The 26,286-nt window shown below is 34.7% G+C and overlaps 1 protein-coding gene across 1 annotated transcript in view; it reads left to right on the top strand.

Annotated features, from left to right (window-relative positions):
* Window positions 1-25,323, top strand: part of LOC122176949 (golgin subfamily B member 1-like) — a 43,158-nt gene extending 17,835 nt beyond the window's left edge. Inside the window, exons 16-30 of the mRNA XM_042865969.1 lie at window positions 630-756; window positions 1,601-1,731; window positions 3,202-3,311; window positions 3,598-3,766; window positions 4,113-4,217; window positions 4,830-10,491; window positions 10,540-15,530; window positions 15,933-16,084; window positions 16,823-16,982; window positions 19,623-19,775; window positions 20,802-20,969; window positions 22,430-22,527; window positions 22,835-22,969; window positions 23,810-23,924; window positions 24,695-25,323. Of these exons, the coding sequence (XP_042721903.1) occupies window positions 630-756; window positions 1,601-1,731; window positions 3,202-3,311; window positions 3,598-3,766; window positions 4,113-4,217; window positions 4,830-10,491; window positions 10,540-15,530; window positions 15,933-16,084; window positions 16,823-16,982; window positions 19,623-19,775; window positions 20,802-20,969; window positions 22,430-22,527; window positions 22,835-22,969; window positions 23,810-23,924; window positions 24,695-24,853 (12,435 nt within the window). The 3' untranslated portion in view covers window positions 24,854-25,323. The remainder of the gene's footprint in view (window positions 1-629; window positions 757-1,600; window positions 1,732-3,201; window positions 3,312-3,597; window positions 3,767-4,112; window positions 4,218-4,829; window positions 10,492-10,539; window positions 15,531-15,932; window positions 16,085-16,822; window positions 16,983-19,622; window positions 19,776-20,801; window positions 20,970-22,429; window positions 22,528-22,834; window positions 22,970-23,809; window positions 23,925-24,694) is intronic.
* The last annotated feature ends 963 nt before the right edge of the window (window positions 25,324-26,286 follow it).

Raw genomic sequence — 26,286 nt, 5'->3', positions numbered from 1 at the left:
GAAAAATTGTGAGTCTCCTTCTGGAGTAATTCATATCCTTGTAGCTGTGTACATGCTTCATATGCTAAGGCCATGTTTTGTGTCAGATACAGTCTTTATTAATTTCTATGCAGGGAGATTTATAGAATAGTTAGTAATTAGTGTCAGTTCATTTGAGTTAACTTTTTGGTACTTGGTGCTGTTGCTTGCAAAAAAAAAAAAAAAAAATCCCAGTATTTTATAAGAATAATTAGAATGTCACTTGCATAAAACTGCTGTTGGAAGCATAATTTTATGTTTAGTTAATGCCAGTACTTCGATTTTCAGAGGATGCTATTAACTGTGGAAACTGGAACTAATTAACGTTTCCAAACATAATTATCTGTTTGCCTCTCGGATGCCTGAGGGTGTCTTTAGAGCTGTAGCAGGTCCTGCACAAAGACTGTGGAAGATTCTCCTTCTCTGGAAGTGACAGTTTAAGGCTAGACAGCTGTCCATAGTGGTCACACATGCTTACGTTTATGCACCTGAATCACTTGTTGGATTTTATAATATTTAACTGAAACTACACTTCTAGTAACAGAATATGTATTTTACCCTTCCTTCTTTTCTTCTTTTAATTAAATGTCATTCTTATATTTTGCACGTAGGAAGAGTACAGCTTTGATAGAAAACAATGCTTTCAAGAAGCATTGAATGTCACCCTGGATAGCACTGATTCAGCTGAAGGAGAAAATATGGGAGGTTGGTGGCCAGAATACACTTCACCTAATGCAGGTGTGATAGAGACTAGACAGTTTATTAAAGCATGCACAGCCTCTGTATTTTGTGTCTATTTTTGTTTTCAAAATTCAGCTAACAACCCATTTGTGGTGTATCCTATTCTTTGTTGAATTTTTTTGGCTTGCGTTTTTTTCTGTTTCATTTTAAGCATGTGCGTGCTGGATGAACTGCCTAGTTTTGGTTCAGAAGTAGAATATAAATATTATTAAACACTGGAATTGTTTGAGCCTTGCTGCCTGTGAAGTACCCTACGTAGCAAGATCGTGTGGTTTTTAAGTTGAGTCTTGTTCCTGTGAGTGTGTTTCCAATCTATGTAACTGTTTTGTTTGGAAAACAGAATTATATTGCACTGCTGTGTGCTTTGTTTTAAAGATCAAACAGCTGTTTTTTAGTGTGGATATGCTCTTCTGTCTGTGGTATAAGCTACTAGTATGTATTGTTAGTAAAATGCAGTAGATGCACTTGCAAATTTTGATATAGACCAGTTTAGTTTGTTAATATAGCTTAAAATCTGATCTTGTAAGTATATTAACTTATGATTAAAGTAACATCATTCTTATTATTAATTGGGACACAATATTGATTAAAATATTTCTGCTAGGTTCTCTATGAGTTAGTGAGTTTTGCAAGTAGATTTTGGTTTTTGAAAAGTTATGGGTATGTTTATCATTTAATATTTGCATGAACAAGACCTCAAGCATTTCCATTGGAAGTGGTTAAGATCTAATTGTGCCCAACAATGGCAAAAATTGTGAATATAAAGGTGAAAGTCATTTCTAGACTTGAGGATTTTTTAATAGATCTTTCTTGAACTAATTCTTCCTTTTGACTTAAATAGGCTTACGGAGTGTAGTTGAAGAGTTGGAATTGGAAAGAAATCAACTGCAGGAACAAATTCTGTTTCTAGAAGAACGTTGTCAGGATTTGGAAGATAGATTGCAGCTTCAAGGTAGAATGGAAACTCTTCAGGTGAGCTTTTGCACTTCCCTAAAAACTGCTATTGTTAAGATAATCGCTTAGTTCTCTCTTCATATTCTTACAACAGCCTACAGTAGCACAAAAGTGTAAATTCGCAGCAAGCAAAAATACCTAAAACCTATTTTATAGTTTCTGTTGGCTGACAGTCTACACATGCTATCTTATGCTCTAAAGTTTAAGCCTGTCACTTCTAGTGACAGTAAAAGTAGAAGTCAGTGCATTAAAAAAAACTTGGTTGAAAGTAAGCTTCATTAATTGTTGCAGAAACATAGTAAAGGTCAAAATAATTTGTATCACTCTCTGTAGGATGCCTTTGTTAAAAGAGCAAGAGCTGAATATTTTTTTTTTTTTTTACTACTAGAAGAAGTCTCTGTCACATCCCTCAATTCATAATTATAGCTCACATACCACGTACATATAATATATGCATAATATAAAAACATATTTTAATGTATGCTGCAGTGAATGCACGAGAAGAACAGTAACATAAATACTTAAATCAGAAATTTTAAATACTTTTATAGTATTTCCTGACTAGTAAGTTACTATGTTCAATACTTTCTAAACCTAATTTCCACAAAATGACACAACTGATCTCTTCTCATGCTCCTTGAGTTTGGTACATTGCTCATATTCCTTACCTGCTAATTTGCACCTATCCATTTATTTATAATTAATTTAAGATACAAAACAAACTTATTAATATCTGAGAATCTTTTAACAAAACCTTTTGATACAGGTAACGTTTGATGTAAAGGAAGAAGGGCAGCTATTGAGGGCGGTACAGGTGTGTTCTGCCTCCTCCAGAATGCTAGCTTATTTTCATTAGAGGTGACAAGTTTGCCACGTTTGTCCTTTTTGATGTTGGTTCTGAATATGTGTTTTGCTTTTTGGTTGCCATTAGATATTTTTGTGGTTTTATTTTTGAATGGGTGCTGTGAATCTGACTAGAGTAGGGCATTTGCATTGTTTTTTGTTGTTTTCTTTTTTAAGTGTGTGAATGGAGCTCGCTTTCTTTTTCTTCTTTTCTCTGCAACTCCCTTTATGCTAATTTAGTCTCCTGCAGATTTTTTGCATTCCTTCAGGTTGAAAAAAACATGCCCCTTTAGTATTATCTTCAAATCAATGAGGAAAGTGTGTTTTCAAAGCAGTAGCTTCCCCTTTTGAAGATCAATTAAATAAGGTGTCTTAACACAGTATGTGTGTTGCTTTGGGTATAGAGCAACAATCCTTGAGTTCATTCTAGTATAGCAACACTGTAGGAAGTATTTCTGAAAGGTGGGTTGCATCTATCTGAACTTATGATATTAATGTTGTATTTTGAACTGATGAGTGCTAATATGCTAACAGTCTCTTGTTACATAAGATGTAAATCTTCTAATGAGTCAGATTTTTGGAACTCTAGTTCTCTTATGCTATTCTATGTGTGCAGTAATCCTCTTGATTAACTTTTTGTTGCAGAATGAAAATGAACGTTTTCAAAGTCAGCTCACCCAGTTACGCAATCAACAGATTCGAGATGCCGAAAAGCATCAAATTCTGGTCTCTGGATTGAATGAGCAGCTGAAAGGGTAAAATAAAGGCTCTTTATAACTCCATTGAGGATTTGCTTTCTTTGCTTTAAACTTAAATTTCTAACGGACCAGAAGTGTCATCTGTTAAAACATGTAAAATTGATACTTGTTTCTGATTGCGGTCAAGATACTTTTGGACTTGGAAGTTTAAATGGAAATTGTAGAAATGATTATTTTTTTAGGGACACAGTCTGGGGGCTAATAAACTAGAAAGCCTAAAGCAAACTTTGTTTTCAAGATGGAATTTAGTTATCAAAGGTCTATGTATGTGCTTTCTTCTCAGGTTGAGCGACCGAAATAGTTTCCTTGAAACTTCACTTGGAGAAAAAGAAGAAAAACTGCTAAGCTTAACAGAAAAACTAGAACAAATTGAAACTTTGAGAAAACTGCTTCAAGAAAGGGATCTGTTGAACAAAGAGCTGGGAGAGAAGTTTGTGCATAGTGAACAAAACGTAAGTTACTAAATAGTATATAATTTATTAGAACTGGTGAACATTGGCCTTAACTTTTGATTTGTATTCCAGAAGTAAAATTGCTGCTTTTCTAGCCAAAGGATTTGGCTCTTTTGTTTCATTGCAGCTTTGTTTACATCATCTAATTACTTTGCTTAAAGTTGGGTGTAACGATTACTTGCCACACCACAGTGATTTGCATGAATGTATTGTGTATTTTGAGTGAAATGTTGTCTTAATTAATTTCATTATATGAATACCTCTTTTAGGTAAGTTCAATCTTACTATTCGAACATCACATTTTAAATATGTTTCTATGATCTAAATCTTTATTTTTAATACTAAGCTGAAAGAAGCCTTAAAGAAATGCAGTGTGTATGAAGTGGAGAACGCTGAGCAGAAAAAAGTCATCAGTGATCTAACGGAAAAAGTTGCTACACTGAAGGAAAAGGTAACTCATAAAATGAAAATAAGGATCTTTCTTGTATTTTGAAATGGTTCATTTAAATGTGAGAAAAAAAACCAACAACCTTGAGCATTAATTATACTGCAGATTTTATACACTGACCTTTCTGTATGCTAAAACAATCTAAAATGTAACATTGTCTTGTGATTGTACTGTTGGGTAGGTCATTGTTACAGTTGATAAAAGTATTGTGGTGTTACAGTTGGAAAGAATATAATGGAGAAATGGAAAGAAACAAACAGAGAAGGAATGCTCACCCATATTTAAAGATTCAAGCTTGGGATGAAAGATTCCAAAAAGACGGAATTTCCAAAAAGAGATCCTTCCCTAGTGCTAGTCAGCCCTTAAATGGGGTCTTCTGGCCACACAGGTGAATTGCTTTCACCTGTGCTCCCACGGCTGACCCAGTCCTTGCCTCAGGTGATCAATCAGTGGTTCAGGCTGTGACTCAACAGTTTCCATACAGTCATTAGTTCAAGGATTGTTTGTGAGTGATGGATTAGTCTAAATATTAGATTTACATAAGGAGTGTATCTTCCATTTTCCTTCTAATGTACCTTTTAATTATTCTTGTAACATTGTTTTCTTGATGTTTAGACTTTGAAACAAGATGATATGGTGGAATCAATGCAGCTGGATCTTGACCAGGCAAATGAGGAACTTGACAAATTGAATACGAGCCATTTAGAGGAACGATCTCAACTTATTCAAGATCTCCAGAAACGTGAAAGAGAAATTGATCATCTTAAAGAAGCACTGGCAGAAAAAGAGAGGGAGTTATCTGCCTTGTCTTTGAATATGACGGAATATTCAGAACAAGTTATCATTCTGAAGCATCAAGTGCAATGCAAAAATGAAGAAATACGGGGGATAGAAGAGGCTTTATCGAAGGCTGAAAGGGAGGCTGATTTACTGAAAGAAGTACAAACAGCTGATGTAAGAGATACAAGTGTGAAAATATCTGTCCTTTCTGAGAAGAGTAATACAATGAGACTAGAACTGGAAAGAATTAGAGTTGAAAATGAAGCTAAAACTAAAGAAAATGAGGAACTGATAAGACAAATCAGTGAGTACAGCATTACAGTTAAGGATCTCCGTTCTGAAATCAAGGCCAATCATGTCGCATACCGTAACAATCTTATGGAGTGTGAGTCACAAATTACTTTGCTGAAAGAACAAATTAGCAAATCATCTGAAAAGCTACAAGAAACTGAGAATAAACAAAGAAAAGAAGCTGAATATTTGAAATCTCAGATTGAGGAAAATAACACTCTGAAAGAAAAATGGAACAGTTTGCTTAAAGAGAAAGAGAATAAAGAACAGACTCTTGAAAATGAGTTAAAATCTATTAAAGATTCATACAACAAACTAGTTTTGGAAGATGCTAAAAAAGATGAAGAGTTGGCTCAGTTATCTAGGAAGCTCACAGAACATACTGAACACCAGGAAACAATTAAAAAAGAATTACAGGAGAAACAAGAGATCATTGTTTCATTAGATAAGAAGCTTGAGTTTTTGGAGCAACAAAATGAAGAGACCAAACTTAAATTAACTGAAGATCTTAAAGCCAAAGAGACATGTTGTGAAGAGCTTAGTAACCAATTAAGTGAAATACAGAAACAAATTAACAAGATGGAAATAGAGACACAGGAGAAAGCATCAGCTAATAAGCGGTTGCAGGCAGATCTTGAGGGGAAAGAAACAAAATTGGCAGAGCAAGTGAAAGCAAATGAACATCTGAAAAAAAGTATAGGTAAAGTGAAAAAAGAGAAGCAACAGTTAGTCAGTGAAAATGAGAATTTGTCCAAACTTCTGGATGTGAAGGAATGTGAATTATTAAAGAAAATCCAGGCTGTAGCAGAAATGGAAAGCAAGTTATCTGTTAGCGATGCTGAATACCAAAAAACTCTTTCAGTACTAAACAGTGAAAAAGCCACTCTAGCAAAAGAGATTGAACAACTCTCAATAGCTGCAAAGCAAAAAGAAAATTCAGTTGCAGAACAGCTGCAGAAGAAAACAAAGGAATGCAATGTGTTAGCTGGTCAGTTGTCTGAAAGCAAGGAACAAGCACAACAGTTGAGTGAACAAATGCAATCAGTTCTCATTCAACTGAAGGATGCTACAGACAAAGAAACAAAGAAAGAAGAAATGTTAAATAGTAAGTTATCTGAATGTAGTACCCTAATACAAGAGCTCAGCCAGAGTAAGGAAAATAATTTACTGCTGCAAGAGCAAGTTCAAAGATTAGCTTTGGATTTTGAAGCTAAGAGCAAGAGTCTAGAAGAAAAAATCTTTCAATGTGATTCACTGCATAAGGAAATTGAAGACAGTAAATCTTATATTGTAGAGTTGCAGGAAGAAATCAAAAATCTTAAAGAGGATAAAACAAAGTTATCTCAGTGGGTAGGAGAAAGAGACCTGACTCTAAAAAGTCAGGGTTCAGAACTTGAAAAGTTTCGTAAGCAGGTTTCTGACAAAATTGAAGAAAGTTCAGTGTTAAATAATCAGCTACAGCAAGTAAGCAAAGAAGTGACTGAGCTTAAGCATAAAAAGGAGGACCTTTCAAACCTATTGAGCAAGAAGTCACATGAATATGAAATTCTTCAGTCACAGTTGGTACAGCAACAATCTGATACTACTTCTGCAAGGCAACTAGCACACACAGCAGCTCTAGAAAATGAAAAATTGAAAGTAGAAATTGAAAACCTTAATGGAATGATAATGAAAAAATCAGAAGAAATAGCTACTTTAACTTCACACTTGTCCCAACAGAGTCATAGTATTTTAGCTCTGAAGGACCAAATTGATGGCCTCGTGGTTGAAAAAGAAAACCTAAAAACTCTCGTGGAAAGGAAAGAGATTCTTATTTCTGAGAAGGATGTTTTGCTACAACAAATGAAGGATAGTAAAATGGCAGGAGAAGGGCAATATTTGCAAGTCATTTCAGATCTGCAAAACCAAATACAAACCCTAGGTTTTGAAGCCAGCCAGCTTAAACAGACAATGCAGGAAAAAGAAAATGAATGTAAGAAGCAAGCTCAAGAATTAAAGTTACTAAAAGATAAATCTGAAGAGTCTGATATACTTAGGGTTCAACTGTCTGAGAATATGGAGGTTATTTCTGACCTTCAGTATCAACTTAGAAATTTGACAGAAAAAGCAGCAGAGTTGAATGATTCAATTGCACAGAAGGATGAATGTTTAAAACAAAAGATAGATGAATACGTTAGTTTAAAAGCATGCCTTTCTGATGTACAGGAATCATCCATTTTGCAGCAGAAACAGTTAGAACTTTTAACTTCAGAAGCAGAACAATTAAAAGTACTTGTTTCAGAGAAAGATTTAACTGTAAATAATATTTCATTATTCAGTGAGAACTTAAAGATGCAACTTCAAGAAAAGGAGAATGAATGTGTTGTCTTAAGGAAACAGTTAGTGGAGCTGGAGGAAGTAAAAGTGAATTTACAAAAAGAAGTACAACATCAGAAGAACGTAATAATAGAAAAGGATCAGTCCTTATCAGAAAATGAATCCTCTCTTACAGAAAATAAAACTCTTCTCAATGCTCTGAAGGAGAAAGCACAGGAAGATGAAGAGAAGATAAATTTAATCTCTCAGCTCCAAAGTCAAGTACATGTACTAACACAAGAACTACAAAAATCTAAGGAACTAATCCAGGAGAAAGAAGATGCCTTTTTGTCTCTTCAGGAAAAAATTGAAGCACAGTATGAACTAAGAACAGAGTTTAATGCAGCTCTTAATAAAAAAGAAGAAGTTATTGCCGAACTGCATAATTCTGTGAAGGAGAAGGATTCCAGTCTACAGTTGGCAAATAAGAACATAAGTGGTCTCTCTAATGAGATTGAGATTCTCAAAGAAGAATTAGAAAAAAGCGGTGCAGCTATGAAAAACCTTACTAAGGAATTTCAGGAGAAAAATGAAAGCTTTAATATTAATCAGAAGAAAGTCGATTCTTTGACAGTTGAGCTTCAGACTGTGAAAAGTGAATACTGTAAAGCACTAAACCAAATAAGTACATGTAAACAAGAATTACAGCAAAAAGAATTGGCTGTAGAGTCTCTGCGTTTGACTTGCACTGAACAGGCAGATAATATAGCATGTCTAAAGTTGGAGTTGAATAATGTAAATTCTAAATCATCTCAAGACAGCCACGAAAGTGCACTTTTAATAGGTAGTCTGCAACACCAAGTAGAGGCTTTAGTGAATGAAAAAAATATGCTACAAGAAGATGCTGCTAAACTTATGGCTGAAAACACACAACTTGTTGCATCTCAAAATCATTTGGAAAAGAAATTGGAAGAGCTCCAAGAAATGAATGGAAAACTAGAAGCCAGTGAGAATTACTCAAGAATGCAGATAGATGCTGTCCAACTGCAGATGAAGACTGAAAAAGAGAAGTTACAGATGCAGGTTAGTGCGAAGGGTGAAGAACTTTCTAAATTAGAACTTAAATTTGAAAATCTAGAGCAAAGTCTGCTTGAGTCAGAAAACAAATGGGTGACAGAACTTGATAGGGCAACTTTAGAAATTAAAAATCTTACTGAACAATTGGACTGTTTAGAAAGTGAAATGAAATCCAAGGATAGCAAAATCCAGTCTTTACAGGAGGAACTGGATCTTACCAAAGAGGAAATAACTCAAAGCTTATCTCATTTACTTAATAGTAGGCTTTTATGTAAAGAAAAGAATGCAAAGACTTCAGATTCCCAACTACAGCTAACTGATGGTAAAATACAATTGGAAAAATTCTCCACTCTGATATCTACTATTTTAAGCAAAGAAGTAGAAAGAGAACAATTGCAGCTGGTTCTTTTAGAAAAACAGAAAGAAATAGATGTCATAAAAGATGAATTAAAAAATACGCAGTCACTTGAGAAAGAGAAGGAGTTGCTACAGAATGATATTGATAAAATGAAGGGTACCTATGAATCTGAAATTGAATGCCTATCACAAGAAATGATTGCTGTCAAGGAAACTTTATGTAAACAAGAATCTCTTTTGCAAGAAAAGAATAGGCAGATTGAATTTCTTCAGGACAAGATAAATAAATCAGAAGAAGTAGTAAGGACCAGTCAAGAAAAACTGCATGTTGATGGCAAAAAAGTAGCAAGTCTCCTTGAAGATATGGGAAGAAAAGATCAACTCATAGAAGACTTAACTTCACAAGTAAATCAGCAAAAGGATTTAATTTCTGGTCTAAGCCAGCAAATGAAAGAAAAGGACTGTTCTGTTACCCAGATCATGGAATCATTGTCTAGTGAAATGCTGAATTTTTCTGAAGAGAGGAATGCATTAAACAGCAAACTGCAGGCTCTTGAGTCTGCTCATAATCATTCCATAGGAGAACTAAATCGAGTGTTGCAGGAACTTGAGGACTGTAAGAAAGAGCTGGAATGTAGTCAGGTTGTATTAAGCAACAGAGAAGCTGTTTTTAAAGATTTAATGAAAGAAAAGGAGGAGATGTATCTTAATCTTGAGAAACTTGGCAAGGAAAAAGAGAATCTGAAGAAGAAACTTCAAGCAGCATTGATAATAAGAAGAGATCTAATGCAAAAAATCGCAAAACTAGAGAAGAGTGGGCAGGAAGAAATAGAGAAAGAGAAAGGAAAAAGAGAGGGGTTGTTGAAGAAAGTTGAGGAGTTAACGGACAAGCTGAAACTAGCTGAAGATCAAAATATAGATTTTGAGACCTATCTTGGAACTCTGAAGCAACAGCTTAGAGAAAAAGATGTCAAAATAAGTGACTTGAATGATATCTTGTTGGCAAAGGCCACTTATATAGAGGAACTTCAGGCCAATATTGCAAAACTAAATGATGTCATTGCTGAAAAACAAATTATCTGTGAGCAGAACCTAAAATCTTTAGAGGAAAAGGATAACATGCTTGCTCATATGCAAACTATGCTTGATGAAAAAGTAAGAGCATATGAAGAGAAACATTCACAGCTCTTAATAGCTCTTGAAATGATGAACTCTGAAGTTAAGGAGGAAGAATTGTTGAAAAATTCCAGTTCTGAAAAGCTCAGTGCCAGGGACAAGAGAAAGTGTTTGGACTCTAACAATGAAACTAATGTAATTCAGTTAGAAAAAGAAGACTTGCAGAGAGATCTTTTGGTCAGGGAAGAAGATGTAAGAAAATTTCAGAAAGAGGGGACAGAGCACACTAAACTTACAGCAGATTTTGATGAACAAACACACTTGAAGAATGTCAAACTAGAGCATAAAGCTCTCTGGGAAGATCTTCAAAGAAAATTTAAAGAGTTTGGCTTGAATCAATTAGAAAAACATCTTGGGAAAGAGCTTGTCTCTCCTAAGACAGGGGAAGAAGAAAGTGACCTAAAGAATTTGGAATCCAACAAATCAAGAAACAAGGTTCAGGCTGCATCCTTTAAAGAGTCAGAAAACCTAATCACTTCAGTGACAAGTAAAGATACTGAATTAGAAGAACTAAGAGACAATTATGTAAAGCTTCAGGAGGAAACAGAAATGTTGAAGGAAGAGCTGAGAAAAATATTAGTTGAATTTGGTGGTGGTGGAATAAAAGCAGTTGACTCCATGATAGAACAGGAGCAGTACCAGGAACAATGTAAAGATAGCGTTTTGGAGGATATAAAGCAGATGCAGACAAAGCTGAAAACATTCTTGACTGAAACTGCAGACATGAAGATGATGCTGGAATGTGTAAATAATGAGAAAGAAACACTTGTTAAAAAAAATGAGGAGGATTACAGGATGAGCCAGGAGAAGCTGCAGAAACTGAGAAAGGAAGCTAATAAGGAAATAGCAGAAAAGAATGAGGAAATAGAAGCTTTGCATTCTTCACTTAAAGATTTTAAGGAGAAACTTGATCTTGAAAAGGAATTGTTAAAAGAAGCTCTAAAGGACGGCCAAGAAGAAATCCACCGTTACAAAGCAGAACTTGAAGAAATAAAGAATGAAAAAGAGGAGCTTGTTCATCATTTAGAGGAGTCCAATTTGAAACTAATCAATAAGAAAAGGGAGTTAAAGCATGTCAATGAAGAAAACAAAAAGCTTCTGACAGAACTTTGTTTGCTACGTGAGAAGGCTGAGATAAGTACTCCTGTAGTGTCATGCAAAGAGTTTAAAGAAGAAAATGATACTGAAAAAGAACTGGTAGAGTTTTGTTCAGAAGGTGGTTCTCTTCAAGGAAAATTACAAAGTAAAGGCACCTCTTTTCAACTATCTAAGACTGGTTACTCTGGGAAAACTACTCTGAAAGAAGCAGCGGACTATAAAACCCAGAAAGAAATGGAAATTGTTCAGGAGCCACTTTCAAAAACTGTTAACGTAGGTGATTCTAAACCACAAGGACAAAGGACTATAGCGGAAGAGAAGTCCAAAGACCACCTTCAAAGAAAATTACAAGCAGCTTTAATATCACGTAAAGAAGCTCTGAGAGAAAATAAATATCTAAAAGACCAGATTGATAAGCTATTACTGGAAAGAGAGGAACTGGTGAACAAGACAAGCACGCTTGAACGCTTGTTGTTAGAGCTTGGTAGAGAAAAGCAAAGTTCAAATACTGTTTCTGTATTGTCTGAAGAGGAGAGCCTTGTTTCTGAAAATGCTAGACTGTTGGCTGAAAATGAAAACCTCACTGCTGCATGTGAAAGTCTTAAATCTACGATGGAGACAATAGTTCAGGAAAAAGAGGCCTTTTCTTTCCAGCTAAATACCTTAAAAGATTCTCAGACAGTTGAATTAACAGGTTGGAAGGCTAAACACAGTGAATTAAAGCAAGAGTATGAATCCCTCCTTCAGGCTTATGAGAATATCAGTAGTAAAATAGCAGATATGAGGCAAGTTATTGATGTCACTAGAAAAGAGAAACAAGAGGCTATTCAGAGACTCAGGGAAGGGGAATCAGAGAAGGAGGCTCTTGAGAAACAGTTTCAGAAACTCACTGATGAAAATGAAGTGATTAAGGATCAGCTGAAAAAACTTAGTGAATCCAAGAAATTGGAAGTTGATGAATTACAGACTAAAGCAAAAAGGCAGATATGTGAACAAGAGGCAAGAATGGAAGAACACCAGACTCGTCTTCATGAACTCACTCAACAGAATAGTCAGCTAAAGGAGGAAAATGAACAGCTGAAACAAACTTCTGAAAATTTAAAGCAGGCTTTAGAGAAAATTCAGGATGAAAATGACATCCTTCATAATAACATCACTGTAACTAAAGCAGCTCTGGGAGAGCTCCAAGTTCAAATGGAAGTGTACCAAAATGATATGCAATCTAAAATCAGAGATGCGTTATATGAGAATGAATCATTGTTAAAAGACATTAATGTGCTAAGAGATAAACTCTCTGAAAAGGAACAAGAAAGAAAATTAATTTCAGAAAAAGTGAAAGAAACTGAAAAGTCTTTGGACCATAAAAATCATTGTATTACAAAGCTGAACATGGAGTGTAAAAATCTTACACGAGAAATTGTTAGTCTAAATGAAAAAGTTAAGATTTTAGAAGATGATAAATGTCTCTTACAAGAGGAATTAGAAAATGCACAAGAAAGTTCTTACAAAGTAAAGAATGAGAGGGAATTCCTTGAGACAGAATTGCTTAATCATATTAAAGAGGTTGATCATCTTACTGATACAATGAAATCAGCACAAGTGCAGAATAATGTACTTTTACAGCAACTGGAAGAATTAAAGGCAGAGAAGTGTAATGTGATTAGAGAAAAAGAAGAACAGCAGCTACAACTAGTAAAACTGTTTGAGGAGAAGGTAAAATGTGCACAGAGAGATAATAGTGGAAATAAAAACAGAACAAAAGAATTACAAGAACTCTTAAAGGAGAAACAGCAGGAGATCAACCATTTGCAAAAGGATTCTATAAAATTCCAGGAGCTGATCCTGGATTTGGAAAGGTCTGTGAAATTGTCACAGTCAAAAAACGAAAAATTTGAAAAAGATTTAAGTAATATGTCAGAAAAGCTTACCAAATCGAATGAAGAAATATCCCATCTCAATGAAAAGCTGTCTTCACAGGTAAACTTGTTGGATCAGTCAAAGAAAGAAGTAGACAGGCTTACAGCTGAGAATCTTAATTGGAGAAATGAACTTAAGAGGAAAGAAGATGAACTGGAAATTCAGAAGAGAGAATATATGACAGAACTGGAGCTAAATTTTAAACAATTAACATTGGTTCACAAAGGAGAATTTTTGAACTTAGAGGAAAGACACAGTGCCCTTCAGAGAGAAAAAGATAGGGCAATTAGTGAGATTCAAGGATTGCAAGAAGAGATTAGCTTTAAGGACTCTGAAAACAAGAAGCTTCAGGCAGATTTGAATGCAGCTTTGGCACGCTTAGCTGCTTTTGCAAAATGTATGTCCTCTCTTCAAAATGACCGGGACAGGGTAATCACTGAAATGAAAACCTGGGAAACACAGTTCAAAGAGGCTATCCAGAGTAAAGAGATACAAATAGAAAACAGTAATAAAAGAATAATGTCCCTGCAAGATGAATTGAAAGACAAAATGACTCAGATTCAGGAACTGAGTATCAAATATTCTGTGGGACAGGAAACAAAGGATGAACTGTATTTAAGGCAAAAATCTGCTAATATACCATGGCATGAAGAGCTCCGCAAAATAAAGGAAGAAAATGTACTTTTTTTTAATAGGCAGCAAGAGTTGGAGAATGCTCTGCAGTCAAAAGAAGAAGCTTTGCAAGCACTCCTGAAGGAAAATAACTCTCTGAATCATCTTATAGAGAATAGTAAAAGTTCTGGAAGTGAGATAAAAGTTCTGGAAAGTAATTTTACAAGACAAGAACAAGAACTGCAAAACCTTCTTGCTGAAAAGGAAAAAATTAATGCTGAGTTGGAGAAGCAAATTACCATTTCTGAGCAAATGAAAATCATGCTGAATAATAAGGATAAAGAAATTTCCTTACTCATTTCTTCAAAAAGTGATGGAATTTCTGACTATCTGATTCAGGTACAGACTCAACATAGAGAACAAATCAAAGAATATGAGCGTCAGTTCCATTCACTACAGAGAGAGAAAGAACAGTCTGAGGAGTCCTGTCAAAAGATGGAAAATGAACTGAGAAATCTCCAGATGAAAGCAGATAAGGCAGGTCAAGATAAGGCTGCAATTGCCAGTGAACTAGATGCTTTTAAAAAGTCAATGTCATCTCTTCAGAATGATCGTGATGACCTTTTTTCAAAATACAAAGAACTGGAGCATCTTCACCAAAATGTCATTAGTCAACGAGACAATCTTATAGTTGGCAATGCGAGTGAGAATAATGCTTTGAAACAAGAATTAAGGGTACTACTTAATCGGATAGATGATCTTCATTCTGAAAATGCAATGCTAAATGCCCAGCTAATAAAGTATAGGGAAGATCTTAACCAAGTTTTATCTCTGAAAGATCATCAATTAAAAGACTTACTTAAGCAAAAATTAGATTTCATTAAAGGCCTTGAACAGGAAAAATATGATCTTCAGAAACAAATAAAAGAGGTGCAACTGTCCAGTCAACTGCAAATGGATACTGTTGTATCTTTGGAACATGAAAATAAAAAATTAGTATCTAAAGTAAACGATTTAGAATCTTTAATTGCATCATTAAACAAAGAGAAACTTGTTTCTGAGTCTGGAGAGAAACTGTTAACTTGTGGTAGCATTCAGAAAAAAAAAAGTGCATCCAATGGACTGTATGGAGAAAAACTTCAGAAGACTGACAGTGTCCAGAAATCACTAGGCAGAAATACTAAGGATGCAGATGGGGAACACAGTAAGACATTTCAGAAACTTGAGCATGGATATGAACCCGATGCTTTTACAGAGATGATAGTAGAAGTTCAGTCTCAGAATAGAGAGCTGAGATCCCAGAATGAGGCCTTTGGCAAAGCAATGACTGCTCTACAAAATGATAGAGATAGGATAATAGAGGACTTAAGTATACTTCAGAGCAAATACACATCAGAACTCAAGTCTGAGAAAAAGAAAGGAGTTGAACTTGAAGCTGAATTTGGTAGCTTTAAATCCCGTCTTGTCAGTATACTCAAGGAAAGTGGTCTTCTGAAAAAGGTACTTTTTGATCCTGCAAATATTGTTACAGTTGATCAGATTGCTGATGAAATTGAAAATCTCTGTAGGACATTTGTCACCCGTGAGCTGGAGATTAGCAGGCTCTCATCTGAATGTGGGAATTATGTTCAGCAGATTGAAGCATTTTCCAAGGCTATGGCCAGTCTTCAGGATGACCGAGACAAATTGCTGCAGGAACTCAGCAAGCAGAAGGTAGCTTCTGAAACTAAACAGGGGGGCATAGCTTCATTTCCCATTGCTTGCAACAGCATCAATGATACAAATTATTTTAAAAGTAATTTGGATGTGCTTCAGATTGATAGGGAAAGATTGGTAAGTTTTAACTGGCTACGTTGTTTTTTGTTTTTTTTTTCTTCTCCATTTAATGCAGAGAATGCATGACTTTGCAAATTACATGAGTGCTATGAACTATATGCTATGAATGCTATGACTAAACAAGATGTGTAAAATCTTGAGAGTTTAGAAAATGTTCCTGTTAAACAAAAGCAAATGGGAAAAGCAAAGCAAAAGAATTCTGTACTAGAATTCTGGTACTAATAAAACTTCAATTATATACTTTTCCTTCGGTTTACTAATCATGTTTATTAAATGTAGGCTAAAGAAGGAGCCAGCCTTGCAACTGTTGAAATATCAAAACTGAAGGCCAAGGTTGATGATTTGGAGAAGGCATTACATCAGACAAAAGCCTTCCAAGCAGAAACTGAGAGAGAAATTGCATCATACCGGAATGAAATTGCTGGATTGAGGTATAAATGTTTAAGTTAAATTAACAAGTGATGCATAAGGTTTTTGCTTAGAATTCTTCATTGAGTTCAATGTGATATATAACTGACAAAGAAAATGATGTATAATTTATCAAAAGAATATTTTCATAACGTGCTCGGTCAGCTTCCACACAATTTTCTTTGTTTACAGTTATCCTTGTATCTTTATCTAATTATCTCTTTATTGATGTAAAATTTCAGTCTTGAATGAATGTCTTCTCTCCAGCTGGTGACTTCAGTGTATGGATCTAAAATTAACGGATCTCATTTCTGTGCTTGATGATATCATGTTGTTGTCTCAGTAAAAGTTACTGTTGATAAACCTGAACATTTCCTCCCAATTTTTTGTTGTTAAGTATACGTCTGAAATATTGCATATATTTGACTCAACTGCATATTGAAAATAGTCTTCATTTCACATTTGAGGAATGTTTTTGTAAATTCACATGTCCACTTCTGCACTGTTGACATCTTCTATCACCTATGACAAATGAATAATGTCACACCTTGTGTCTAATTCTGTGAATGCTATTTTGAAGAGACATCTTCAAATGGAAATATGTATTGAGAATACTCATAAAATGTACCACATTTGCCTGTAAGTTTTTTAAAATTGCCATGACTTGTTCTAGAAATAACAATTTGTACAGCCTTATTCTTTTCATTGACTTCTGTATAGTGTATTTTCATTTAATAGCCAGTTTTTTATTTCTCATTCAGGATGGAAAAGAACCTCCTCCTCTCAGAGTCCCAAGCACTGCGAAATCAATATCAAATGACAATTGCTGAGAAAGACCATCAGATTGCAGAACTGCAGAAGCTGCAAGAAGACATAATTGTTAAAAAATCAATCTCCACTGGCAACATTTACCCAGTCAAGGTAAACAGAATATAGCAGGAGGCATCAACCTACTTCAGTTGGTTCATTGTACTAAGTTTGCAGTTTGCTTCCTAAATGAGAATTATCTAGTATGTTAGTCTAAATAGTGAAGGCTGATATGCTATAGAGTGTATTTCACTATTCTGGGGGCCAGTCCAGTAGCAAGCTACAACTACATCAGATCATTGAGTTGCAATAATTAAGAACACTTTTCAAATGGAATCAGGTGTGTTGATATTGATCCACTTCTTTTAAATGAAAAAAAGAAGTTTGTTATGTTTATAAAATAACAGAGAAAACTCACTGGTGCAATACATTTTAATGGGTAAAAAGCATGCGAAGAAACTTCATGAATAAAAGAATAGTTATAAAACAAAATGTGAAGAACTGTCATGAGCCAGTAATGGTTGTTAATTCTTAGCCAATAAGGAGTATCAATTTGTTATGGTTATACTGTAAGGTAGCTGTATTTTCTCTTTACAGAGTTGATAATGTTAGTAAATTCCTTAAGTAATTTTGTAAATTGCTATTTTAGGTTAGTTAAATCTAGAATATAATATGAAGAAGTTCAAAGTTGGTGAATGATCATGAGCATGATTCAGCAGCAGACAGGGTGTTGATAAATACAGAGATCTATATTGGAAAGGGGAAAAAAAAAGAGCAATGCGATTTATGGCTTTGTCACATAGTTTTATCCAGTCAAGAGGGATGAAGCTTTCAGATAACTCTCAGAGGAATTCCTACATAGTAGCTGAGGTAAAATGTGTTACGTTATTAGGTGGAAAATAACTTTGGGTCTATAATTCTTGTGCCAATTTTCTGCCTATCATGAGTAATTTGCAGTTCACACTATTATAAAACCAATGTTGCTACTTGTTCCTATGAGATACATTCAAAAGAGAAGTAGAATGCTGTATGGTGATTTGTAGGGTGCCAACAATGTGTTTATCAGTTACTGAGTCCTTGCTTGCTCTTAGACTTAATTAGCTGCCAGGCAGCCTGTGGCACAGGCTATACTTAGTTCTTTTTCTCTCAGCTGAAAATGTCATGTATACTATGTCTTCCTGAGCCAGTGTTTATAATAATCTGCAAGTATGCACAAAATCATTAAATACAGAAGTAGCATAACTTCTCTTGAGAAATGAACATCTTAAGTTTTTTTAAATCCAATTTTAAATTTGTCTAACTGATGTTATTGATACAGATGGACGAACAGGATTGCTTGCTTGCATCTTACTTTAAGAAAAACAGCGTTAATTAAATAAGTTTTTGGATGTTGAAAAAATGGTGGATAAAGTGACACAAAGCATGTTACAGTACACTTCACCTCAGCTTCACAGAAGCATTGCAGTAAGAATGTTTTGAAAGAGTGAAAACATGATGCAGAAAATAAGAAAATTCAGAAAAGATTGAGATTTGTTCATGTTAAAGAAGAAATTAAAGAGATAAACAGTCTAATTGTACTGTAGGATGTGTGCATTTGAACTGAGAATCTTTAACTTCTTGTGAATCCAAGATAAAGAGATAAGCAAAACTAGTCAAGATATGTGCTCTTTCAGGTTGCATGAACGTTTTTTAGATGTATGATTTCTACAGACTGTTTTCAGGTACATGTTATTAACAGGATCAAAAAGAAATTTGGTAATTTACATTGATAACAACAGCATATACTTGATGCTAGCAAAGTCATAAGAGCCTAAATCAATCTCTTAATTATTTGTCGATGAGAATAGAACCTAATTGTGGGGAGAAGGGAGACAGATGCCTAATGGAAGCACCGTTGTCCTTTCCCTGAAGCAGCTGGAGTTGTTTCTGGCAGGAACAAAATACCAAATTTAGAAAGACAGCATCTGAGACCCAGTTGTCTGCTTTCATAGATTATCATTAAAGGTTCAAGGAAAGTGTTATTTTGGAATAATGTTTTCATTTGCTTTTTTCTGTACCAAAGGAAGTAGAGGTAAGGCATCTTCCATTAATTTCACTAAAAACAGTGTTTCGGCTGGTAAAATTCATAGCTGTCATATACTGTTCATTTTTTTGTGTGTTCAAGATGACAAACAAGGGCTGCTGAACTGCAGTGTCTGCTGGGTTACGAAGTACCTTATGTGGTAAAAGTCTTTATTTCACGATTTTATGAGAAAATAGATTCCAGAAACCATTGAAGATGGCTTACTTTCCTTCATTGTTAGAGATTAACATCATAGCATTGGCCTGCCACGTACTCACAATCTTGTCCTTTTCTATTAGTGGTAAAGTTGAATTCTTTTTGTGAATTGGGCTTTTAACTTTAAATTCATATTTAAAAAACAGCTGCATTCACCCTGTTATGAATGCCATTATTTTTTTTTTATTAGAAACTAGATTTTTAAAAGGTATTTTAAATTCATCTGCCTTTTCTGTTTTTCCACTTTTGTGCTTCACACTGTTTGCAGTTTTTTTTTTCAGTGAAGTTTGTAGATTGAAAACGTTTAGAAGCAGGTTTTTATGTAAATAGAGTTTCTTCCACATGTCAAATAAACTTATAAGAAGGAAATTATCCTGTTTAAAGGAAATCATTATGTAGTCCATATGTATATTTAATGTTGAATTATTTAGAAAATTCCTTTACTGTTTAACCTGAATATACTGATATTTCTTAAGGCTTTAGAAACTGCCTCTCTTGCTGGAGGTGCAGACACCCCTGAGGAAGTCAAACATGTTTTGGCTGAAAGGAATCAGCTTCAGAATGAGCTACAGCGCTGTCTTCAGGAGATGCACCAGAAGGATCTGCATCTACATCAGGTTAATTCAAAGGTAACTTAAACCAACAACTGTCATCCTAAATAGTTAATGTGAATCTGAATCTGAGCTATTAAAAGCACAGCAATATGGCTAAACTGGGTGGTATCCTTATGATTGAAACTTTGCTTCAAAACTTAGAGTTCTTCAAAACATTCCATTTGGTTCAGTCTAGAAATTGCAATGTAAACTCAGTATTATGTTTATGCTGTTGCCTTCCTTATTTGACCAAGAGATGTTTATTTGAATTTGCATTCTGAGGAGATTGATAGAGTATTGCTCAACTTGAACTCAAATTAAAGTACTTTTCTTTATTCTATGTTAGACAGAAAAAGATGGCTGTCTTAGCTGGAACAAAATTTTGGCTTTCTCATACCAAACGTAAAATACCTCAAAAATGTTTCCTCACAGTGTCTTTATGAACCTTTCAGTGGATTTGCGTGTGGATGTGTTGAGTTTTGCTTGCAGAAGTTTGTAAATGTTTTTGGAAATTCACTAAGCACTTACCCTGCTTTGTGTGTCTTGGTATTCAGAACAAATTAGATTTGTTGCATTTCATCTGTAATTGTGTCTGTTTTTACTGCTTCACCTGAACATTTTATGAATCTAGTGACAATTTCAACCAACTTTTGAAACTGTCATAGCAATCTCAACCTACAGCTGAAGGTGAATATTTGGGAAAGGGTGAAGAGCCGTATTGCTGTTTTGTTATTGAAAATATTAAAAGTTGACTGCTTTTACATACCTCAACTTCCTGATGAACGTCATTATTCCTGGAATTACTGTTTTGAGTTATTGATTACAGAGACAATACTCTTTTTGTTTGAAGATTTTGTTACTTCTACTTCTCATAAAACAACTAGTTAAATCTTACTAAGCTGACCTCGCCAAAAAGTGGCGAGGATGCAATACTGAAAATAGTATGCAGTTACTTTCAAACTTTCAACAACAGATCTCATGTCTAGTAATTTCCTGGATGATATAGTTTTTGTGTTTGCTTTATTGTGTTTTTTGAATAATTTAAATTATAATTTCTTTCAGAATCTGCAGTCAGCAGAAGAGAATGCTGTGTTGTCTGCCCAGCTGAAAACTCTATCTCAGACTCTAAGGGATAACCAGCTTCGTTACACTGATTTGCAGAATCGTTATTTAAGACTGGAGAGGGAATATCAAACAATGCAGGTGACATCCTTCCAGGGCACCGTTCAGGTAAATGAACACAGAGAAAATTCTTAGGGCTCTTTTTATACTCGTGTTTTTGCTGGCTTTTGTGCTAAACAAAAATAAATACTTAAAAAGCATTTACTTACTGTTTTTTAATTGTTTTGCTGATACAATAGTCTATGATACCTTGAAGATAACTATTTTTATAAAGCTGGTTTTTTAATTAGATTTTTCAGGAAGCTCTTTACAGATGCTATTTTCATTTTGAAGTGTCATCTTTTTTGAATTGGCCACAACTGGCAGGATAATTGGATGATCACCAATCAGTGGATTAGCAAGATTCAGTGATAGTTTCACAGCAGTCACAAACCATTTTGCAAAGTTATTTGTAATATTTTGGGAAATCAGATCTATTTAATCAATTCAGCATCTCAGTACCCCTTACAACCCATCATACACATGTAAGCTTATCTCTTTGAGGTCCCTTCATTTCTAAAATGTTTTCCTCTGCTACCTTTCTTAGTAAGTAATGACTGATTAATGGAAGACTCTAAAATATTATGCGGATTCATATATAAACCCTTTCTAGAAACAAAAAAAAATGGGGAGAACTGTATACTGAAAAAGAAATTAAATCTCTACTTCTTAGAGAAGATTCAGGTTCCATTTCCTTCACATGTTTACAAAGCACGAGGCTGCTTAAGTGCAGTTCTCGGTGCTTCTGCACTACATAAAGCTCTGAATTTAAACATTGCTTTATGTCAGTCATAGTCTATCTGGGAGAAAATAAAAGGGAGACCTACTTTATTCAGTCTCACATTGTCACCAGTTCTGCAAGTACACGTAGCCATCTACTCCCAAGCATTTATTCAGTGTCAGTCCAGGTAGTGATCCCAACCTGTGCATCACTGCATCTTATTGAATATACAAGAATTTGTGTTCTGCTGTTTGTGTTACACCTTAGCAACAAGCTGTGAAGCTAGAGCTAAGTGACTAATCCAAATATTCAGATGTTATCATAAGGAGACAAAATATAATGGGGTGTTCTGTGTCTAGAGTTCACAAATGTGAGAAAAAGAATACAATACTGTGTAGAACTTTTCTGCTGCCTCTGTTTGAACTGGCTTGTCTGTATGGCTTGATAGGCTACAGATATTTTGTCTCAGATTTTGGCAGTAGAAGAATAGCTATGCTATTAAGGAAACTGTGCTCAGTATGTTATGTTACTGTGTGCATTTGTAGATGTATTTCTTGCACTGCAGACATAGCTCAGATTGCTGTGTTGTACTGCATACATGCATCTTCCAAGTCCAGCAGCACACAGAGACAGTTGTCATTTTTTAATTAGAAGACTTAGTTTTGTAAAATTGTGGTTTTGGAAATTTAATGATTGAACGACACGAGAGTTCTGTTCCCTTGTTGTGTGTTGCTCATGGCTTCTTTAACTGAATAAAGATTTTTTTATGACTACAAAAATTGTGACTAGCTTTTTCCCCTTCTAATAGGATGAAACTAGAGCAGAAGTTCCCCCTGGAGCACCACAGGAAAGATCTGCAGTTATTGTTGAAATAGACAATATGGAGCTAAATGAACTCAGAAAAAGGTCAGAATTGAAGAGTGTGTATTAGCAATATTGTTTTTCTAACAGCTGTATTGTAAGTGCATAAGTAATGCTTTTCTCTCTCTGGGGAAAAGGGAAGGATGTGGATTTACAGTACATTAAATGTGTCAGTCATATTCTTACAATATTATTTGGTTTTATTTCAATATCTCCAGATCTAATCTAACGAGGCTCATTAAAGTTGAGTCCTTATCCCCAAACAGAACATTCCTAAATAAAAAAAAAAGAACAATGAATTGATTATTTCAGTACATAAAAATATTGATTTCATTTTTCATTTTATTTATAGGCTTGCAGACACTGAGCAACAATATGATTCAGTACAGCAGGCTCTCTCACAACTGACACAAACACTGGCAGAAGAAAAGAGAAGGAGAGAAGCTGCAGAAGAAGCTCTTGGACTCTCTGAAGAGCTAAGTAACAGGTAAACTGTACTGTACAGTGAAACATTTTGTTTTTTTTTTTTTCTTTTGAAGGCATATGATGGATTGTTATATTTAAACCCTTATGCAAGTATGAAAAAACCTGCATATTCGGAGAGCTTAAACCTCTTTCCTCTTCTTTCTTCCTCTCGTGGCTCAGCTTCTTTTTGAATAGGTTCATCCTGAGGTTTTCATTTACAGTAGCCTAGAATAAATGCAAAGTGTACTACAGAACTGAAAAACTGTCAGATTTTTTTTTTTATTTGCCTTTTATTTTTAGTGATGATTTTTCCTGTTCATGTTAGATTTCTGGTAATAGAATGGAAACTATAAGTTTAGAACCTGTAGCAATCAAAAAATGCATGTGTGACTGTTAAAAATCTAGTTCTAACTCTGTGGATCAAGAAAATGTTAAGGGCCTTTGATTTTTATTGTTCTTATTTTTAATTTAATCTCTTGCTTCTGAATGACTCAGTGTTATTTTTGCCAAGTTAGAAGAAATATACATACTGAAACTTTAGTACAGGCATGGGTTAGATTTAAAATATCACAAGTCATTTGCCCAATTAAAATCTTCATTACTATCGTAATCTGAAAATTACTATTTAACCAGCTAACAATGATGAGGATTATTTAGAATAAATAACACCTTGAGAGTAGTTTGCAAATAGCTTATGTTGTCATAAGTCTCTAAGTCTTACTGCTTTTTATGGGGAGCTCCTTGCAGCAATTTAAATGTATAAAGTGTTGTGTTGTTGTTTGTTTGTTTGTTTGTTTTAATGTAAATTTGGTATTTTGGAAGAGCAGGTAATTCAGTATTCCATTGTCTAACTTTTCTCTAGATTTGAAGTCAGTAGTTACAGGCCTGTACCTAGCGAATACACTGTTCGGATGGAAACCGAGGGGGAAAGGGAAGCCTTAATCATCAATCCTAGTGAACATATTACTGTAAGAAAGGTAAGTAAATAAAAAGCTTCTAAAAAGCCCAGATTATAAACTGCTTAAGTGGTACACATGTTGTATATTGTTAATTGCAGGTAGCACTGAAGGCAAGGCATCATGGTTCAGTATTTTCTTTCATGCTACTCTTCCTTTCTTTAGTCTTCCTCTGTTTTATCTCTCTGTCTTTCATTCATTCTTCAAGTGCAGATTTCCCTTTTGAATTTGTGGGAATTGCTGACTGTAGATTATCCTCTTTGTATGTAAATGCTGGCACAAAGCAGCTACTTGTTTAATCTGCCATTAATCCAAAAAGCTGATTGAAGCACTCTTTTATTGTGTTACATATCATGGGTGTGTCGGCTACACAGGGGTCCATTCAACATAGCAAAGTAATGAAAAAATTTATTTCTGTCTTGGGTTGTGGATGGTAAATCAAATATAGTTAACTGTGTAAAACATGCCACATTACGTATGTTCAAACCAAAATATCAGAGATCTGTAAGTTTAATTCTATTGCATATCAGGCCATTAAATACAGTTTATATGCATATAATTATATGTTTTTGTCTCTAGTATGCATATGTAATTACATAATATACAAATACTTTATGTTCATTCTTACTTCCCTTTTGTTAATGCTGTTCTTTTATCTTTAAATCATGTTTAAGTCCCATGGTGTGACATCTGTTGCTGCATCAGAGTTAGAAGGTTTACAGTGCCAGAGATGTCTAGGTTACAATGGAATTGCTTCTTAGGTATTTATGAACACTTTGTTTCCTAACCAGGTGAAAAGAGGAGCCCTCTCCTTCAGAAGATGGCTTCGAGGACGAAGTCTTACCTGTTCTAAGCTGCTGACCTCCAGAGCAAAATCCCGCTATTTATTCCTTACATACCTGGTTACACTACATCTTATTGTTTTATTGTGCCTCACTGGTGTTCTCTGAATACACTGCATTTTCTGAGTAAATTATTTTCTTATAGGTAATGGTGTGCCAATTCAAGTTAATAGATTTTTCACATGCTGCTGTTAAGCTATGCACTGGACACAGTTGTATATATTCTTGTTACACTATATGAATCTTGAGCTTCTTGTAAGAAATTTGTGTATATCACAGTTGTCCCAAAGTTGACTTGAATTGCTCTTTATCAGTGGGGTATTATATTTGCTAAGGAGAAAATATTGCCCTCGTTTGCCCTATAAAGAAACTGCTGCATACTAGTTATTTAATATTGCTTGTGAGTACATAATGAATGATTACTACTGAATGGGTTGTAAATGATATCTTTTCTAAATAAATTTTATTTTAAGAGTTGAACTATACATTTTAAAGGAATATTCAGCTATTACTGTTTATTGGCTTCTTGGTTACAACAGGAAGTTCTACAGGAGTGCAATAAAGAAAGAAGAACTGGATTTTAATTTCCTCTTATTTTCATTCAAAAAATAAGCTTAAGTCAATGTTCTTTGGCCATAGTAAGCCTTTATAGTTTGCGTTGGCTGTTTCAGGGTACACAGGTCTGTATGTGGTAATGTGGTAAAGTGAAGTATAAGCTTCAGTCAAGATTGGGGAATTGGCGTGAAGAAATGTCTTAAGCATCCTATGTTCCTTTATTGTTGTTTCACAGGTGCAATTTCTGTAACTTTTCACATGTTTAAACTTACTTCCACTCCTCGTAGTCTTGATGGGTTTAAGTTTATGTATGTCTTGGGGCCAAATGTTACTTAGCTGCTCAGCAGATGAACTTCAGGCTTATAAACCTACAGTCTTACATATTTTACATACTTTGAATTACGAATGAGGAGAGTTTGCATTTTTAACTGGGAGGCTATAAGAAGCAGGTGATTTGCACTCAGTTTCTGTAGGTATGTAGTGGAGCATTGTGCCTTTTATATTGATCCTCCTATATTTTGTTATAACGATCTCTGAAACTTCACAGCTATTTCTCTGATTCCAAAACCAGCTTATCTGTGAAGGCTATGGCCAGTAGAAGCTAGAATGTTGTTTTTATTCCTGGAACTGTTTATTGTTTGTTCTGTGTTTCCGTTCGTGCCTGTATAAAATGGAGATGCATTCAAAACAAGCCAAGTCTAAGAGAGTAGACATAAAGTCACAAAAAGAAATGACCATTTGTTTTCCTATTAACCAGACTAAAATACTGTGGGAGAAGATAATGCATATGAAAATTGAAGGCTTCCATCAGTTTTACAAAATTGACTTGAGTATTCATGAAGTAAATTATCTGCCTGTGTTACAAGGATTTTTGTACATGCTGTCTTCTGCTGTGCATGGTCACATGGTGAGAGAGAGAGCGATTGGTTGAGAGTTGATGTTGGCAGGGTTAACATTTACTAAATTGTATCTGAAGTTCTGCATTG

Source organism: Lagopus leucura, unplaced genomic scaffold (genome assembly GCF_019238085.1).
Source record: "Lagopus leucura isolate 7727_CA_CO unplaced genomic scaffold, USGS_WTPT01 Super-Scaffold_1, whole genome shotgun sequence".
In the NCBI taxonomy this organism is placed as follows: domain Eukaryota; kingdom Metazoa; phylum Chordata; class Aves; order Galliformes; family Phasianidae; genus Lagopus; species Lagopus leucura.
This window is presented reverse-complemented; position numbering and strand designations above follow the sequence as displayed.